The sequence below is a fragment of the Hemicordylus capensis genome, chromosome 1 (assembly GCF_027244095.1).
Source record: "Hemicordylus capensis ecotype Gifberg chromosome 1, rHemCap1.1.pri, whole genome shotgun sequence".
Taxonomy (NCBI): domain Eukaryota; kingdom Metazoa; phylum Chordata; class Lepidosauria; order Squamata; family Cordylidae; genus Hemicordylus; species Hemicordylus capensis.
This window is the reverse complement of record NC_069657.1, coordinates 57970171-57989591: the sequence shown is the minus strand read 5'-3', so window position 1 is coordinate 57989591 and position 19421 is coordinate 57970171. Positions and strand designations below refer to the sequence as shown.

At 42.4% G+C, this 19421-nt stretch overlaps 1 protein-coding gene across 10 annotated transcripts in view; it reads right to left on the bottom strand.

Annotated features, from left to right (window-relative positions):
- Positions 1-19421, bottom strand: part of HECTD1 (HECT domain E3 ubiquitin protein ligase 1) — a 138842-nt gene that overhangs the window by 49825 nt on the left and 69596 nt on the right. For all 10 annotated transcript variants that reach the window (XM_053284319.1, XM_053284321.1, XM_053284326.1 and 7 more), the window contains 9 exons: positions 16114-16248; positions 15516-15662; positions 14859-14953; positions 6245-6350; positions 4772-4906; positions 4465-4604; positions 3220-3543; positions 1498-1664; positions 1042-1218 (listed from right to left, as the gene is read on the bottom strand). In XM_053284319.1, the coding sequence (XP_053140294.1) occupies positions 1042-1218; positions 1498-1664; positions 3220-3543; positions 4465-4604; positions 4772-4906; positions 6245-6350; positions 14859-14953; positions 15516-15662; positions 16114-16248 (1426 nt within the window). The remainder of the gene's footprint in view (positions 1-1041; positions 1219-1497; positions 1665-3219; positions 3544-4464; positions 4605-4771; positions 4907-6244; positions 6351-14858; positions 14954-15515; positions 15663-16113; positions 16249-19421) is intronic.

Sequence of the window (19421 nt, the reverse complement as noted above, 5' to 3'; positions counted from 1 at the left end):
CTTCAACAACAGGTCATTTATTTATACTGCAACATAGAAAATGTATAGGTGCAGAGGATAACTAATCTGCACACTGGAGCTGCAAACAATTAGTATCTGATGTTCATAATACCAAACTATATTTGAGGGGTACATTGGACTTCTACACGGTCGTTATTTTATAATTGTTACCCATAAATTGTCCCACGCTACCCCAAGGAATTTTATTCCAATGGACCAATAAGGCAAGAAAACAAAGTACTGTGCTTTTTTTGAAATACATGTTTCTCAAGGTACAGTGAATATAATCTCCTAGGGAAGTTTGAACAATAGTTGGGAAAGTGCACGAACCCATCTTCTCCTCTGCCAAGGCCTCTCAGCGCGAATCAAGAGACAGGTGGCAACATGGCCTAACACTTTCAGTTATTATAATGCAGTAAAATCCAAGTTCCCTCCCTGGCATCTCCAAGATAGGGCTGAGTGAGACTCCTGCCTGCAACCTTGGAGAAGCCACTGCCAGTCCTAGACAATACTGAGCTAGATTGACCAATGGTCTGACTCAGTATATGGCAGCTCCCTATGTTCCTATAAGATATGTTGAACCTTTTCAACATTATCAAGCAATTTTCACTTCCTTCATCTGCAAACCTCATTGGCTCCATTTGCATCCTCGTTCATTCTTGCTTTTAGCAAAAATCTTAAATCTTTGAAATCTTTGAAAATCTTTGGAAAGTAATATCATAAATCACTGAAAATTACTTCCAAGTAAGTGTATCAAGGACTGGGGTGCTTATGAGGAGTTTCAAATGAGTTTTCTTTACCACAGAAAACTCACAATGGCAAAGCCATAGTGAAAGCCTGCTTTAAAATGACCGAACAGGTATTCTCTACAAGGCACAAAACTGTATTTAGTGTCTGAACAATCTCTCAGGGAAATACATCAATTCCTTCCTGTCTCCCCACAATTTCTAAATCTACATTTTCCCATTCACAATGCTAGAATATGTAACAACTATTTTAACAACCTAGTAATTTTAGAGTTAGTAATTTACATTTGCTCACCATTGTGTAATTCACCAGTAACAGTGCCTTCACCTTGTGGACTACCATCCTGATCTCTCCATTTCCAATCAATTCCTCTGATAACACGAGCACCTGGAACCATGTATTTCAAAACCTGAGAACGAACCAGTCGCCTCTGCCTCCTTAGGTTAGCTTCTGCTTCTTTAGCTGCTTTTCCTACATACAATTGAAAGAGTTATTATAACACTACTTTTTAAGCAATCACCACAAGATTTTAGCATTTCAACCTGGCTAAAAATATTTACAAAACCATGGACACAATCCAGCCAACAGTCAATGGGTACTTAATAATGATAAAAATAATGGGATCATTATTAACTGTGTTCTGGATTTCACACATGGCTGGAAAAATCAAGAAAAATATTTGTTTCATTACATACATTTACTATAATATTTTTGAGGGTAGGGAGAAATCAGTTCATCTGTACTGCTTACCTAACTGATCCTCACACACACCATTCACAGTGCCATAAAGTTCAAACCCTGACAGAGAGAGGTAGTGTGTTTGCCCACTGGCATTCTTTCCCATCTGTTTGATTCTTACATGTCTCCAACCTTGCTTTTCATCCTTTGGTGGGTCTAGCGGCCATGTTGCTGTTGACCTTGGTTTGGGAGAAATGGTATGAAAAAATTTAGATACTGGTAATTCTAAAAAGCATGGAAACCATAGGCGTACCATTAATAAGACAAAGGGAGACAAGTGTCTCCTGGCCCACAGCCTCTGAGGGCCCCCCCCAAGGCCAGTCCTTGCCCCCATTTCTCTTCCCGCCCCCCCTCCCAAACCTTTAAAATGCAAGAGAAGTGGTGGCCTTTCTGCAGCCCCGCCGGCAGCTACTCCAGAAACATCCTGCACATGGCCAGGGTGTCACTTGGCTCACTACTCGGCTACAATTAACCCAGCAGCCAGCTCCACTCCCCCTATAGCCAGCTCCTGCAGCTAGCTCCACTCCCCCTGTCTTTTCAGGCAGCCGTTTGCTGTCTGAACAGCGTTTCCCCCCCCCCCCCTTTCTCTCCCTCAATGGAGGAAGAGAAATTGGAAAAAACGCTGTTCAGGCAGCAAATGGCTGCCTGAAAAGACAGGGGTAGTGGAGCTGGCTGCTGGGTTAATAGTAGCCGAGTAGTGAGCCAGGTGACACCCTGGCCATGCACAGGATGTTTCCAGAGAAGCTGCCAGCAGGCTGCAGACAGGCCACTGTCATTCTTGCACTTTAAAAGGTTAAAAAGGGGGGGGGAGACATGAGGTTAAGACTGATAGGGCTTCAGCTGGGGGGCGGGGGGTTCCTGCCTTGAAAGAACTCTGTTATTTTTTAAAGGGCTGGATGTAGATTCAACTAACTGCTAGGTTTTATACTAAAGTGGGGCGGGGTGTGTGTGCAGCCATTTTTTTCTTTGTCCCAGTGCCGCCCCCCCCCCCATGTACTAAGATCTGTTGCACCTAGTAGAAGGTGAACGAGAGGAAGGCAGCAAGGGGCCCATTTTACATTCTTGTCTCCGGGCCCACTCCAACCTTGGCACGCCCTTGATGGAAACTGACTAGAACACAGATAAAAACCATTTCATGCTGCTGTTTAGTGATCAACTTTGCATTATTTGAAGAAGAAAGAAGCAACTTTAAAAGCTAGAGAATTATTGGGTTGCATCTAAAGCAGCATTGGTGCAACAGCATCAGCACTAGCCATTTCCCACACCTTCTGCTTGGAAAGCATTCCTGGGAAGGTCTTGGCAACAGTGGGGGATGCAGCACAAGTGGTTGCAGGGGAAAGGGGTAATCCACAGTAAGTAGGCAGAGACACCTTCCACAAGCAAAATTCTACATGTGAAAAATGCTTCTGGTGATTCCTCCCCGGAGCCACCCATGCCACATTCCATACAGAAGATCCCCTGACCCTCAGAACAGCTTTTCAGGAGGGCTCAGTGAACACCTTTCCTTGAACTCAAATAACCTCTTTTAGTATGATGGATTCAGGTCCTAAACCACACATTTCAATGAAATAAGAACACTCTATAACATTATGGATGGTAAATGTCCACAGTTATCATCTAGTGGGAAAAAGAAATGCCTTGTGCAATTTAATACAAAAATATTTAGCATAAATAAAGCACAGCATGCTTTTAATGTATCTAATACAAGAAAAAATACACCGATACTTAACATACCCTGGTTCATTGAGACTACAGTCATCAACATGAGTATAAAGAGTAGTCCAGTTCTGTCCATCCTTAGATACCTGAAAAACCCAATTTCTCAGAGCAGATCTTCCATACCCACGAGCATGGCGTAATGTGTATGCTGATGGTATTACCCAAAGACCAAGGTCTATGGCAAACCATGCATTCTTATCATCGTTCGTATGACAGTTTAGAGCTGAGCTGTCACGGCTTAAAATGTCTTCCAAACGACCATAAGGTAGATTTCTTCCTTCTGAAGATGTTACTACTACTAATCCATAGGCGGCTGGATTTACCCACTCATACGCTGTTCTACAATTTAAAAAGAACAGTGTCACTATTATTCATGAACAAGTATATGAACTTCAATAACCTTAACTTCGCCTTTAAAAAACAAAGTGCAAATGAACTTGCTTTTTATATTATTCATGTTAAGCACATGTTATTAAATGCTTCATATTCTATTTCTATTCCTACCTGTCCTCCTATAAGAACTATAACTTAAATTTTACAAGTTTTAAATTTTAAAACAGACTTAATTTTAAAGTTTTAAATTTTAAAATTTAAACTCTTAAATTTAATGTCTCTTTATCTATTATTTTTATCTTTTTATGAATTTTAATGTTTTATATTATATTTTGTTTTAATTTGGTACACTACCTTGAGATTTTTATACTAGGCGGTATATAAATTCAATAAATTAAAAAAAAATTTATACAGTATACCATTTTTCAACAAAAGTTTCCAAAATGGTTTACATAGAGAATTAATTAATAAATTAATAAAATGGATCCCTTTCCTCAAGGGCTCACAATCCAAAAAGAAACATAAGATAGGACACCAGCAACAGTCACTGGAGGTACTGTGCTGGGGGGTGGATAGGGCTGGTTATTCTCCCCCTGCTAAATAAAGATAATCACCACGTTAAAAAGGTGCTTCTTTGCCCAGTTAAGTATGGGTAATTTAAAAATAATTTTAAAAACTTAACACAAAACAAACTACATGAAATACAGTCTGAATGTTAAAAGATAGAAATGTAAAATCCAATCCAATATTCTACAAATACTGCAGAGTAATTTTAAATTATTTAACCAAAAATTTAAAAAGAAAAAATGAAGAAAGGGCTTACAGTGTCTTTAGATATGCAAAGTTGGGCTTTGGTATTTAAATATAACTTTTTTTTATTTAAGAAGATTCTAGAACTTTGTCAAATTGAAATTAATGAAATCTTACTTTGCATTTGTTCCAATCCAGTATATAATTCCATTTTCATCAAAATCATGCTGGTGTCTGAAAATAAATGTCTGGCCTTCACGTAGTTTTCTTACAAAAACAAATGATGCTCTGTCAAAGTCATACCATTGCTTTGCCACCTAAGGAAGAAAAAAACAACCCTAGAAAGGTAGAACTTTATGAATCTTTTATTTTCATTGTATCTATTTTATTAATGTTGTGAGCCACTCTGAGCAGTAGTGTACTGGAGGAACGGGGTAGAAATATTGTATATAAATAAATATGTTGTGGGCAGGGTGTTGCTCACCATTTTTAGAAGATATTGCTCTAAAGATTCTACTGTTGCCAAAGGCTCCATTTTCAACATTCGGCCTGTTCTGTCTATCAAAGCTGTCTCTCCAGAAGCACGCTCCAAGCGAAACCGTAGTCGTCTAGTTAATATCTAAAGTCAATGTAACAAAGTTCTACTCAGAAACGTAACTTCTACTTATACATTTCTAAACCATATTAAATACTTAAAAATGAATACAAATTCAAGCAACAGTTGATATATTGGAAAAATCAATATATCAGAAATCTATATCCATATTGTACAACTAAAGGAGCAAAAATAAATAAATAAATAAATAAATAAATCTGTGTTACCCAGTACTACTAACTGTCACTTCTACCTTAAGTACAAAGGCTTGTATCCTAAATATCTTATTCCACTCGAACATAAAGTTCTGTTCATGCAAAGGGGAGAATGTAATTTTCACCAAACTGCTCTTGCACAAAAGGAAAATATGCTTAGGATGCAAGCCTGTGCCCAGCCAAACCTCAACGTTTGGGCTCTGGGGACATTAATCCTCTCAACAATTTAGAGGGATGTAGGGGACTCACTGGGGATTGAATCAAGTACTGAGTCTGGTTTGCTCATCCTCTACACAGGCGGCTCAGAGCCTGGATTTGCTTACTTTTCTTTGCACCTGGAAAGGAGAAGAGTAGGAGGAAAAACCAGCTGTAGCCAGTCCCACAAGTCAGGCAGTGAACCTGTGCCCATTCATGCAGAGGCAGGAAAAGACTGGCTAGAGAGAGGAAATGGGTGCTGCCCCCTACACATATATGGCAGAGTCTTTTCTTCAACAGAATCTGCCTCATAGTGGAAGGAGCAGGGAACACTGGACTACTGGAGGACAACAGGTAGGGAGAAGGACTTCTCAGTTTATTGCAATTATATGGGCAGTTCTGCATACATCTCCACTGGAAAAGTTCTAGAGCAAAGGTGGAACTCTGGATCAGGGCTCTGTCTTGGAAGGAAGTCCAGCTAAACTACTAAAACAAACCTTTAGGGATTACAATTTTAAAAGATATAATCAGTGTGGTTTGTTTTTACCTACTACAACTTTATTTTTAATGGTCAATGATACCATAGTCTGAGGTCTTAGAACAAAGAAAATGCCTGTTAAGTCAGTGGCTTTTGAAACACGTATGTTACATTTTCTAGCAAGAAAAGAGCTCAGCCGAAAAGAGATTACCATATCAACCCTCCTTTTCCTAACTCGGTCAAGGTAGCAAAGGAAAAAGGGCAAATAAAAGCATAACAAGACATTACCATTACACTGTGATACAAGTAAATTTTTGTTAACAAATCCATCTTCCACTTACATTTACCATGGACATTCAATATAGTTTCTGGGATTGTACAATGATCAGTAGAGTGATTTCTTTCATTATGGAACATGTAACAATATTTATCTTCAGCATATTACAGTCAATTTCTATAGGACTACAAAGTTACCTGCAGATTATACGTTGATCCTGGCGTATCATACAAGTGTAGAGGTAAACGTTCAATAGATTCTAATACTGCTATCAATTTCCGAATAAGTGCAACAGCTGGACGACTATGAAAATATAGGAGGCAGACATTTAAAAAAATTAGATGCTCTGAAAACTCAATGGAAGTTGAAATCAGACTTCCAAACCCAAAAGGTTTTTAAACACTGCAATAGTGATAAACTGTGTGCAGCAAATGCCACATCAAGTATACTGATTCCCAATACTTCTTAAGATTAATCTACAGTGGCTGACACCCTAACACTGCACTTGCACAAGGCTGCTATGCAAGGGCATACCTGTTTCACAAAGGCTGGAGCTCATGTTCCAGATGAGTATTGTGCCAGCACAAACATCTTTGTGCTTGCTGAAAGAGGTGCACAACCTGTGGCATTCTGGATATGATTTGTGGGGAACTTTTGCGAACAGTGCAATTTTGAACATTCCCGTTTTGCACAGCCACACAACCTTCTTGCACTTGTGCAATTTTATTTATTGCGCAAGTGCAGTCTCAATCAAGATGTCAGCCAGTGTATGAAATCATACATGGTACACAAAACAAGTTTAAAAAAACCCAGGTTGCTCACCTGTAACTTATGATCTGGTTGTGATCCATTGTATTAATAAGGAATGGGTTCTGCGCCTGTGCAGGGACCTCATGGGAAGATTGACTAGCTCCTTGTGACGCCAACTCAGCCCTGCATGTACTCCGTGTTTCCGTTGAATTCAGCAGTTGAGGGTGCCTTTCTTTCAGTTTCTTGCAGACCACCATATCCTGACTATCTTCTAATGACCATACGAGTTAAGTGTTTTTTGCTTGTTTGTTGCTAAATGCTACTGTAGTGGGGTGGTTCGGGAGGGTCTTATGACTACAGCGGATCACTACTAGATCATAAGTTACAGATAAGCAACCTGTTTATCTGGATCATGATCCGTTGCATTCTAAAAGAATGGGTGATTAGCCAGCTTACCACCATGGTGATGGGCACAGTAGCCCCTGAAGCCTATGGCAACACCCATTTCAAAATACTTCTCCTAAAACCTGCTGGCTCAACAGAGCACAGGTCAATGGCATAATGTTTAATGAATGGCTTCTGTGATGACCACACTGCAGCTGCGCAGATGTCAGCCACACGGATTTCAGACAGATTTGCCATTGAGGATGCATAAGCCCTAGTTGAATGCGCCTGTATGGTACTTGGCGGATCTACACCCTGGAGCTTATATGCCTACAGTATTAATTCCACCAACTGATGTGTGAATCTCTGCCATATCAGCTGTCCCTTGGCCCTGCCTTTGTAGGCCACAAATAGCCTTTTCGTTTTTCTAAAAAAAAAATTGTTTCCTCTAGATAGTATAACAAATAACACCTCATATCCAGAGAATGCAGTGCCTTCTCCAACGGTGACTGCGGATTCTGGAAAAAGGTAGGTAGAACAATGTCTTGATTTAAATGAAATCATCATCACTATTTTAGGACAGAACTTCGTATCCAACCACATGACTACCTTATGGAGGATAGAACTGAGTATATGGAGTATCCATGGGCAATGCCCTCAGTTCACTTACATGTCTCGCAGTAGTGGTCGCTATGAGGAACACCGTTTTCAAGGTGAGCCACTTGAATGAAGCCTCACTCAGAGGTTCAAATGGGCTCTCCATGAGTGTTGATAAACCAAGGACAAACTCCACTGGTTTCCTTATCGGAGGATATAAGTTGTTTACAACCTTCAGGAACCTCTTGCAGTCAGGATGGGAGAAAACAGTCGCACCATTCCATCCCTTATGCTTTGATGATATAGCAGCCAGATGTACCTTGAGGGATACATTTGCTAATCCTGTGAGTTTCAAAGTGGTCATATAAAGCAAAACTTGTCTCAATGTTGCCTTGCCAGGAAAGAAACTTTGCTTGCGTGCATACTCCTTAAATCTCTTCCACTTGGAACCACAGTTCCACTTGGAACCCTTCTGGTTGATGGTCTTCTATTCTTAATTAGAATTTTCCTTAGAAGCTGACTCTCCAAGCTGTAATCCACAGAGCCTTTACATCTGGATGCCACACCGCCCCTCCGTCTCGCACAAGATATGGTTGAAGTGGAAATTTGTGGGGGAAACCCTTTGAGAGTTTGAGAAGTGGTGCAAACCATGGATGGCGAGGCCACCAAAGTGTCACCGTGGTTGTTTCGTCCTGCAAAATCTGTGCCAGTACACGGCTGATAAGTGGCTGAGGCGGAAACAGGTAAAGGAGCCCTTTTTTCCATGCATGTTGGAACGTATCCCCCCAGCAACCTTCTCCAACACCAGCACGCTAGCAATATTTTGGACACTTTTTGTTGACAGCAGTTACAAACAAGTCCACAACCGGATGCCCCCATAAGTTGAACACCTACCTCAGACAGGTGCTGTAGATCTCCCATTCGTGGTGTTGGTAGTGCTGCATGGCACAGCTGAGGTTGTCTGCCAGCACATTGTCCACACCCTGGATGTGTATGGCCAGAGGGTATACACTGTGACTGATGCACCAATCCTATATTTGTTGGCTCAAGGGACAAAGGGAGTGGGGTCTGAAAAGGGATGCTGCCCAGCAGATTGGCCTCCACAGTCTACCAGCGTAGCGATCATAGAACCCCTTGTGGGAGCGTCAGCAGCACCTTCTGTTGACTGTAAACATTGGGGCAGAAGTATCTGAGGTACCACATTTGTAGTGGCCGCAGATGTGTGCATCGCACAGTCGCACTGCAGAATGCCATTAACCCCATCAACCTCTGCACAGTGCAGGTGGATTACTTGGGGACTGCACTGAACAGATGAACCACATCTCTGATTTGTTGATATCGCTCTATTGGTAAGAATGCCCTTTTTAATTGCACATCCAGAATTGCCCCGATGTAACTTATGCGCCTTTGTGATTCCAGGTTTGACTTCTTCCAGTTGACGTTGATACCCAGATCCTTCAGCAGCTATCATACAAAGTGCTGCTGCTCACCAGTAGCTAGTTTTCTAATTATGGGAAAACCACAATACCTTCTGTCCGTAAGTGTGCCACCACTACTGCCATGACTTTTGTGAATACACGTGGGGCTGTTGACAATCCGAAGGGGAATACAGTGTATTGGTACATTGCATCTCCCACTGTAAACCGCAGGTACTTGCAATCATTCTCTTGTATTCCTATATGGAAATATGCATCCTTGAAGTCTAATGTTGGCACCCACTCCTTGCACAGAAGAGGAAGTATTTCTTGCAACGTCATCATTCAGAACTTGCATATCCACACAAACCAATCGAGGCCTCGAAGGTCCATGATTGCCCAAATTCCCCCATCTCTCTTTGGGATTTCAAAATAACAGGAGTAAAATCCAGACATCTTCTCTGTCCAACACACAGGGATGATCACTTCTTTCTCTAACAGCGCCTACACCTCCTACAGCAATATTGCAGTTGCTCTTGTGTATTTCATTCCCGAGAACAGGAGCAGACTCTTGAACTCTTTAGCATAACTAGTCTTGATAATTCTAAGCACCCACTGGTCTGATGTTATGTGGTGCCATGCTTGGCATGGCTTGCCATCTTGATGGAATTGATAGCAACTACAAAGCAGATGTTGTGTGCTTTCGCAGGTGGTGGTTATTGGTGTTTCAATTGTGGTGGATCAAAGAGTCTGCTTGCTTTGGTCTTTAGCAGGCTGCTGTAGACTTGTAGATCTTAGTCACACATGATGGCGCATTGTTACTGCCATTACCACAGCCCACGACTCAGTCTTGGCTAAATGCTTGAAAGTGCTCAGCTGCTGCCTAGTGATGGCAGTAGTTTTCTCGTACACCTCAGCAAACCTGTCCTGAAATTCCTCCGGGCTCACTGTAGTATAGTCCTGAAGCAGCGCATTCCACAAGTAATGGTTGTACCTGGTTAAGCATGCCGCAAAGTTAGCTATTCTAAACTAGAGGTGAAATAGATCTTTCCCCCCCTTACGTCCATTTTCCTTCCTTCCTTATCAGAAGGCGTAGTATGGCGGCAGCCCGACTTTGTTGTGGATTCGCAATCAATGACCAATCACTTTGGCATCAGGTACCGCAAGAGGTATGAGTTATCTTCCTCTTGTATTCTGTATAAGCCTTCTAGGTGGTTTGACATCTGCGTAGAGGTTTGCAGCACGTCCCATGCTGACTGTGCTGCCTTACTAATCACAGGCAGCATGGGGAGCGCCACTGGATGTCTTGGAGGCTGCCATCATGTTGAAGACTGGGTCCTTCAAATCTGCCTCTGGTTGTTTTAAGTTCAAACCCAACGCCTCCACCAATTCCCTGATTTGGGCATGATAGGTGTTTAGTTCCTCAGAGGGTGAAACAGATGTCTTTGTTGGTACATCTGACAGTGGATCAGATCAGAAGGATGGCTAGCCCCATCAAAATCTGATTCTGAGGATTCAAATGAATAACCAGCCCCATCAACCTCTACTGGGAGTGCGATCGGAGATGCCCTCTTCCCCTTTCTTTTTTGGCACTGGTGGTTGTGGCATAGGTGTTTCTGGATGAGGTGCAGGAGGCCGCACAGGTGCGGAGGCTGCACTGGTTGATATGCCTCCTCTGCTGCAGTTTGGCAAGCGGTGGATACAGTAGCAGTGGAAATGGTAGGCTTAGGTTGCAGTACATAGCCAGTATTGGTCTTGGGCTGTTGCAGGCCCACTTGTTCCCCTGGGGCTAGTAACAGAGGGCATTGCAAAGCACACTGCACCTTCCATATTTGAAATGGCATACTCTTTGGGCATCATAATTGTTGGAGTATGTTGAAAGCACAAGAATGTGTGATTGGTCTGTGACCCTGTTAGCGAAAACGTGCTCTGCTGCAGGAGCCTTTGAGTACTCACATACTGTATCAGAGACTTCCATGCCATCAAAGCAAATGTTGTCGTCACTGACACCGCCAATGGCCAAAAAAAAAGTTCAAAAGATCTTGGCACTACAGGATCTAGAACGTGCAAAGGTGATATCAGACGTACAGGTGCTGTAGGCACAGTCGTAGCAATATGCAAAGGTGACATGAATGGAGTTTTCGGCAACATCACAGGAATCTCCTCAACATCCTGGTCAATGCAGAGATCACTACTCAAAAAACCTTGGTAAGTTGAACCCGAAGGGATGCTATTTGATGAATCAAGCATAGCAAATAAAGTAGTCGCAGTGTTCGGATCCAAAGAGACCTCATCCTCTTGTGGATGCTCTGTGGTGAAATCAACAAAGTCCCCTGTATCCCTCAGTTGTTGCCCTAAAGCAGTTAACAGGAATTGTACTGGCGTCTGAGCCGGGGACAATAGGAGGACTTTCTTGGGCTGGGCAGCTTGAATAGACACGTGCAGAAAGTCTGTCACGAGCTGACCAGAGATTTATCACACAATCAGTTGTAGTTGTAGCTCAAGTTTCAGCTTTACTGATAAATGGCAAGTTTCAACAAACACTCTCACCACAAATACAGAAACAAGAAGGCAAAGCACCACAGTCCCAGTAAATATCCAATGACCAAGGCTTTCTAGCATAATGCCAGAAGTCCCAATTCCAGGCCCACAAACTATCTGACAAAAAGCACAAGGCTGATTAGACATATTGTTTCCAGCAGTCTGTTCAAGGCCACAAGCTGCCAAATTTATAGCCCACAGCCACGTGCATGTAATCAGCACTCCACCCCCGCCAGCTGCCATAAATGCCTGCCTGGAGTCGGTAATGGGCTGGATGAGGGATAACAAACAGACTGAATCCAGATAAGATGGAGGTACTCACTGTGCGGGGTCGGAACTCGAGAGACAATTTTGATCTGCCTGTTCTGGATGGGGTCACACTTCCCCAGAAGGAACAGGTACGCAGTCTAGGGGTGCTTCTGGATCCAAGTCTCTCCTTGGTGTCCCAGGTTGAGACAGCGGCCAGAAGTGCCTTCTATCAGCTTCGGCTGATATGTCAGCTACGTCTGTTTCTTGAGTTAGAGGACCTCAAAACAATGGTACATCTGCTGGTAACCTACAGACTGGATTACTGCAATGCGCTCTATGTGGGGCTGCCCTTGTACGTAGTCCGGAAACTAAAGTTGATTCAGAATGCGGCAGCCAGGCTGGTCTCTGGGTCATCTAGGAGAGACCATATTACTCCCGTATTGAAGGAGTTACACTGGCTGCCAATATGTTTCCATGCAAAATACAAGGTGTTGGTCACAACCTATAAAGCCCTAAACAGCTTGGGCCCTGGGTTTTTAAGAGAACGTCTTCTTCATCATGAACCCCATCACCCAATGAGATCATCAGGAGAGGTCCGTCTGCATTTGCCACCAGCTCGTCTAGTGCCTACTCAGGGACAGGCCTTCTCCGTTGCTGCCCCAAGGCTTTGGAATGCGCTCCCTAGTGAAATAAGAGCCTCCTCATCTCTGACATCTTTTTAAAAGTCTCTAAAGAAGCATTTCTTCACCCAGACTTTTAATTGATATTTTTTGATTGTTTCAATGTTGTTTTTAGAATATTGTTTTAAAATTTTAAATTGTGTTTTAAATTTTGTGCTTTTAAATTTTTTATTTTTGTTTTTAATTAATGTTTTACTTTTAATCTTGTTGTAAACCACCCAGAGACGTAAGTTTTGGGTGGTGTAAAAATATGATAAATAAATAAATAAATAAATAAATAAATTCAATCTGTCTCCTGCTGTCTTCTTGCCAATAGCTGGCTACTTCTTCGTAATTTCATCACCTGCCGTTGACGTCTTTCCATCTGCGTCCTCTAGGAGATAACAGCCATTCAATCTCTGGTTCAGATCCCGATCCTTCGCTCTAAAGATCACTTGGCCCTGCTGGCTCCTTCTGAAGCAGACACTAGCCCTGGCCTGTCTCAACTACCTCCCCACTCCGATCACAGACCCACCCCTCTTCAGAATCCCCAAGTGGGGGCATGACAAAGTCCTTTGAAATGCCTGTCAATGTTGAAGTTGTTGCCATAGAAGCAGTTGGTATCAACGCTGACCTAGAGTCCATTAATTCAAGTATTGCCTACATCAACCTCGAGGAATGCCAGCTCAACGTTGACAGATCTGATGACGATGTCGAAGCTGATGTCCAAAATGGCTATAGGGTTGCAGTGCTGTCAGAGAAGGCATACTGTCTTTCGATTTTGATTTGGCACGATGCTTCTTTCTCAGTGGAGAATCCGTTTCCTCATCAGGGGAGGGCTTCCTCTTCTTGTCTTTATGTCTGTACGTCTACTTCGATAGCTTCTTTGGTCTCTTAAACATCGGTTCTATATCCTCTGCAGCAGTTTTAGACTGCAGAGCTCAATGTTAGATCCCTGCATGCACGATGTTGATGTTGACATCGATCCTGATCTTGAGTGGTAGTTTGGTCTCGGCACTGGTGGGCAAAGTGCCTCATCATAAAGCACTGCATGTGGTCATAGTGCCCAATTTTTAAGAGTTTGCTTGGAGAAAGAACATCATATCTTGCATGCAGCCGGGTTATGCTGCTCTCCTAAGCATAGCAAACATGAGTCATGATAGTCAGTCAATGGCAATTTAGCCCAGCACTCCATACAACATTTAAATGTTTTCTTCTTTTCCATTGCTGTTCAAGGCGCACCTTGAGGCAGCAGCCTCAGAGTGAAATGAAAAGGTCCCGAAAACACCAAAAGAGCCAGCATGGTGTAGTGGCTAGAGTGCTGGACTAGGACCGGGGAGACCCGAGTTCAAATCCCCATTCAGCCATGAAACTAGCTGGGTGACTATGGGCCAGTCACTTCTCTCTCAGCCTAACCTACTTCACAGGGTTGTTGTGAGGAGAAATCTAAGTATGTAGTACACCACTCTGGGCTCCTTGGAGGAAGAGCGGAATATAAAATGTAAATTAAAAAAAATATATCCGTCCATAACATGCAAGTATAGTCAAATACAGCCCAAAGTCATATAAGAACAATGAAACAAATTTCTTATCTTTTCTTTCAGACAAACGAATCTAGATGAACCGAGGAGCCATCAATGAGGTGTTGAGGCTTAGGCGGTCAAATAGAAACTGAGAAAATGGCGCCCCCAGCTGCCGATTTCAACGGAAGCACAAAGCATGTACTGGGCAGAGTAGGCATCATGAGGAGCTAATCAATCTACCGGTGAGGTCCCTGAGCAGGCGCAGAACCCATTCCTTATGAATGCAACAGATCACGATCCAGATCTATTGGTTGTCTAACTGCAAGTCGTGCTCCATTCACAGAATGAGGTTTTTCCCACCCCTTCTGCTGGGCTGTATCTTCCCAACACACTCTGAAAAGCCAACCTGAGGGTTGGAGGATGCTTGGGAATAGTGTGGGATATGGCATAACTGTGAGTTGATGAAAATTGCCCTCCTCTGTGAACTGAAGTGCCTTTCTACTTATAAAAGGCACTACTGCACCCAACTTCTATATTTCATCATGAAATGGTGTAGGATACTTGACTCCTTCATTTGCTCAAAAAGTACGATCTTAAAGACATATTTTGTTTAGATGGAATTTGATAGCATGACAAAATTTTACATAGGCAGAAATGTAGCAGAGTGATTTCCAAAGCTTAGGACATATTTACCTTTCATCATCTTCATTTTCACTGAAAGCTGTTTTGAAAACATTTATTCTTTCCACTAGTTGACTACAATCTTGTTTCACATCAAAATCCACGCTCTAATGGAAAATGAGAGGACACCACTTAACCAAAAATCAGGCCAGACTGTAAGCATTATTGTGTGTTCTTTATGTAACAGAATGGGAGGCAATTCATACTGATACGAACAGAATCTTGCACTTTGTAAACAACTAGAACAGGGTGCAGAACTGCTCCCAAAGAGGTCCATTCTAGTCCAGTAAATAGAAAACTGATGTAAACTGGAGACTGACATACTTCCTCTAGGAGCATTCAACACCTCAACCCCAAAAGGACACAAAATACAAGCAGGGATACAGCCATGTCTGGGTAAGAACAATCTGTAAGATGCAACACAAATGAGAGAAGACCCAAGTTCTCTTCCAAGCCCTTTTGCACTTGGTGACAGATTTCAGGGAAAGGGAATGAGCTGATTGTGACCATAAGTGATGGCTGGTTAATAAGCCAAGGCATGATCTGTCAACCCGTGTGCCTAAGGTAAGTGAATATACATTGCTTCTAGTCAATGAACTACACAGAATATTTTTTTCTAGGAACACTTACAACCTTTAAATGGACTGTACTTTTGAACAATAAGCTTACATTATTCAAAACAGTAAGAAGTGCCTGCACCAAGCCGCTACTGCACATTTCATATGGTGAAATAGTATTTTCGTCCTTCAGTAAGACTATTAAATTTTCCAAAGCAGTCTTCATTAAATCCCTCCAAGTGTTTTCTCCTTCGATAAACTGAAAGAGCAAGAATCATATGAGTGCTTCCATCCATTTCATGATTACTCAAAAATGTATTGCATCCATACAGTAAGTGGTATAGCAATGTCAAACATTTCATGATGGCTCAGTGCAAATATAAATTATTTCTATTAACTCTTGTTCTCAAGCCCTGACATTTACTTTCTTTCACAAGCAAATCTGAACAGTCCACCTCTACTCAGATTTAGTTTTGTGTGTAAGTTAAAATAAACTTGGGAGTGCTCCCAAGCTCATTTTAAGACTCTGCACATGATTCTCCTTTTCCCCCTCTGCACCAAAACACTTTGAGGGATAGTTTATTTGTATGCTCATCTCAGGCTGATGTTGGGAAAGTAAGTGGCCTAACAACATAAAGTAAAAATCAACCACAGCAGCAATTTAATTATATAAAGCAATTTAATTTTATAAACATTTGAATGATACTTGCCTGCCTATTTGTATGGAGTTCCCAAGCAGACTCTAACTGAGTTGCTATGTTCCTCAGAGTTACAACTACACCTCTTGGCATACTTTCGACAGCTTTAAAATGGTCATCATACAAATCTCTTGCCATGGTTCGTACCTAAATATTATTTGGAGAATCAGAATTAAGTTATATCTATTTATTCTCACCACTTAACTAAAATGGAATATTTTCCAATATTAACATCCATCAACTTATCTTGGCCCAACAAGGTGATATGAACCTGCCCTATACAGCATCAAACCTTTGATCCATCTAGAACAGTTTACATGTCTACTCTGGCAGCAGCTGACCAAGGCCTCAGGCCAAGGTTGTTTGTTTTAACCTGCTAGTCAAGATCCTGTTGCAACTGGAGATGTCAGGGACTGAACCTGGAAACTTCAGCATGCAAGGCAAGTACAGGCTCTACAATGAATGATGGTGCCTCTGCAAGTCTGGACACTCAATTTTATACTAATATCCCTGTAATGTAGGTTAGACTGAGAGACTGTGATTTGTTCAAAGCTACTTGCTAAATTGCATGGCTGAACAAGGGTTTGCTGTGTTTACAAAAATGCTCAGCAAGTTTACCAGTATCTGCTCAGCAAGTTTACCAGTAAAAACAAATAACCTATCGTGGGGCTTGCCTGTTTCACAATCCAGTCTGGAGATACTCAATTCAAGTGCTGGGTCTGTGCTGGATGGAATATAAGCTACTGAAATCCCTGATCTCTAGATCATGCAACAAGTCTCTATGCTGAAAGAAGAAAGTGCTGATAAAGAGCTATTAGAATACTGCAAAGTCATCTCATTCAAAGAAGATAGGGCTAGAGACATCCATTTACTATGAATTGAAATATTTAAGTAACTCAGAAGGAAACATATTTTAAAGCTCATTAGCAAAATGTTGAAACTTACACAAGTTATAGGGGGAAAAGACTTCATCAAAAAAGATCAACCTTGATATGTTAGACACAACCCTCATCAAGAATTAAGCTGGTTTAATGTCAACTATGTATGGTTTGGTATTCCATGTTAGTAGCTCTATGCACCATGGTAGTAACTAAGGCAGAGAGAGAAAAGGAATGGAAACTGCATAATATTTGTGAGCAGCAGCAAAGGAATTTCAAATTGAGATTTGGGTTTGTAAACAGCCCATCATGAGGCAAAGAAGTGTCAGCTCCAGGCAAATCTCCCCTTTTGGGTGATAAGGAGCTTGTGTGGGTAGCAACAGTAGGAGTTCCCAACATTCTGAAATAACATAACTTTCTTGATCTATTTCAACCTGACTTCTGGACCCTTTTGGGAACTTGAACTGCCGTAGTTATTCTGCCTTGGAGCAGAAACTGCCTCAATGGACCTTCACTAGGAGAAATATAGAGAGCAGTACTGTCTTAGTGGTTGTCTTCAATCTCTCAGAAGCTTACAATATCATCAAGCATAGTATCCATCTAGAGCATCTATCCAAGATGAAAGTTGATGACACTGTACTCCAGAGGCTCAGCTTCTTACGAATAAGATGAATATTTATATACCATATTCAGTATCCATAAGAATAAGTAATGTGCCTGCACAGGACCCTCGTGGTAGAACGCTGCAGCTCATCAAGGCAACCAAACCCTGCCCACACACATTCAGCATGCTATTATCGTAAACCTGTCCCACTAATCTGGAGCTATAAATCTCAGCCACCAGAGAGTGAAAAAGATAGGGGCAGAAGTCAAACAACAAAGCCAGGCAGTAAGCGGTTTTTTCAAACCAGAGTCAGTCTGGGTCATAATATCACCAGTCAGTCGAACAGAGTCCAAAGCGTAATCCATAAACAGAGTCCAAACGGTCCAAGGTCAAAACACAGGCACGGCAAACAGGAACACAGTCAAGAATCTCAGTGAAGAACAACGTTGATACCAGCAGAGCAGCTGTGGTAAAGCTGGCTAATATAGGCTGAAACCATGTGCTGTTAATCATGGTTCCCTGACTCAGCAGCCTTGCTTGTTAATCTAGCTGTTCTGCGCATGCGGTCCTTAATCTCCTGCTGTGTCTTTGAGCGATGCCTCTCCACTGCTGAGACTGGCCATCCTTCCAAAGAAGCTGCCACAACAGGCTCTAACTCTTCTCTAGCCTCCTGTGGGCTGGTCCCGCTCTCCTCTGCAAGTTCTGGGCCTTGCACTCCCAACTCTGCTGCCATCCCCTCCATCTCCTACTCCTCTTCGCCCGTCCACATGCTCATGACAGCTATTTAAAGGCAGGCCAGGCACCTGTTACACAGGAACATAGGAAACTGCCATATACTGAGTCAGACCATTGGTCTATCTAGCTCAGTATTGTCTTCACAGACTGGCAGCGGCTTCTCCAAGGTTGCAGGCAGGAATCTCTCTCAGCCCTATCTTGGAGAAGCCAAGGAGGGAACTTGAAACCTTCTGCTCTTCCCAGAGCAGCTTCATCCCCTGAGGGGAATATCTTGCAGTGCTCACACATCAAGTCTCCAATTCATATGCAATCAGGGCAGACCCTACTTAGCTATGGGGACAAGTAATGCTTGCTACAACAAGACTAGCTCTCTCTCTCTCTCTCCTGTTCAGTTCTTGGATGACCGCCATGGAGGACAATAATCCGGAATCAGGTGAGTTTATCATTGAAGAAGAATAGCATGCACACTCAATACACACATAGAGTAGCACTACTGCAAAGGGGTGGTCTGGAAGGGTCTTATGGTTATCGACGGATCCCTACCAGATAAATAATTTATAGGTGAGCAGCCTGTGAGCAGCAACTACCCTGAGCCATTTTTGGAAGGGCAGTATAGAAATTGAATTATTATTGTTGTTGTTGTTGTTGTTGTTATCTGGACCGAGATCCAGAAGAATGGGTGTTTAGCTAGCTCTCCAAGGAGGAGGGTGCAGTAGTAGCTCATGTAACACCCATTTCAAAATGCTTCTCCTGAAGTTTGTCTCAGCAGCAGAGCACATATCTAGGGTGTTATGCTTGATGAAAGGTAACTCAGTGGACCAAGTTGCTGCTTTACAGATGTCCATGAAGGTTAGCCCCAATAGGTGTGCAGCTGAAGAAGCATAGGGATGGGTAGAGTGGGCCTTGATTGTTTCAAGTGGTTGAACACTGTGTGTCTTGTATGCTAGTAGGATGAGCTCAACTAGCCATCTGGACATTCGTTGTCTGGAAACACAGGAGCCTCTCACAGAACCCTTGAGTGCTGCAAACAGACTCTTGGTGGATCTGAAGTCCTTGGTGCAATCCAGGTAATATAAAAGTGCCCTACGCACATCTAAGAGTGC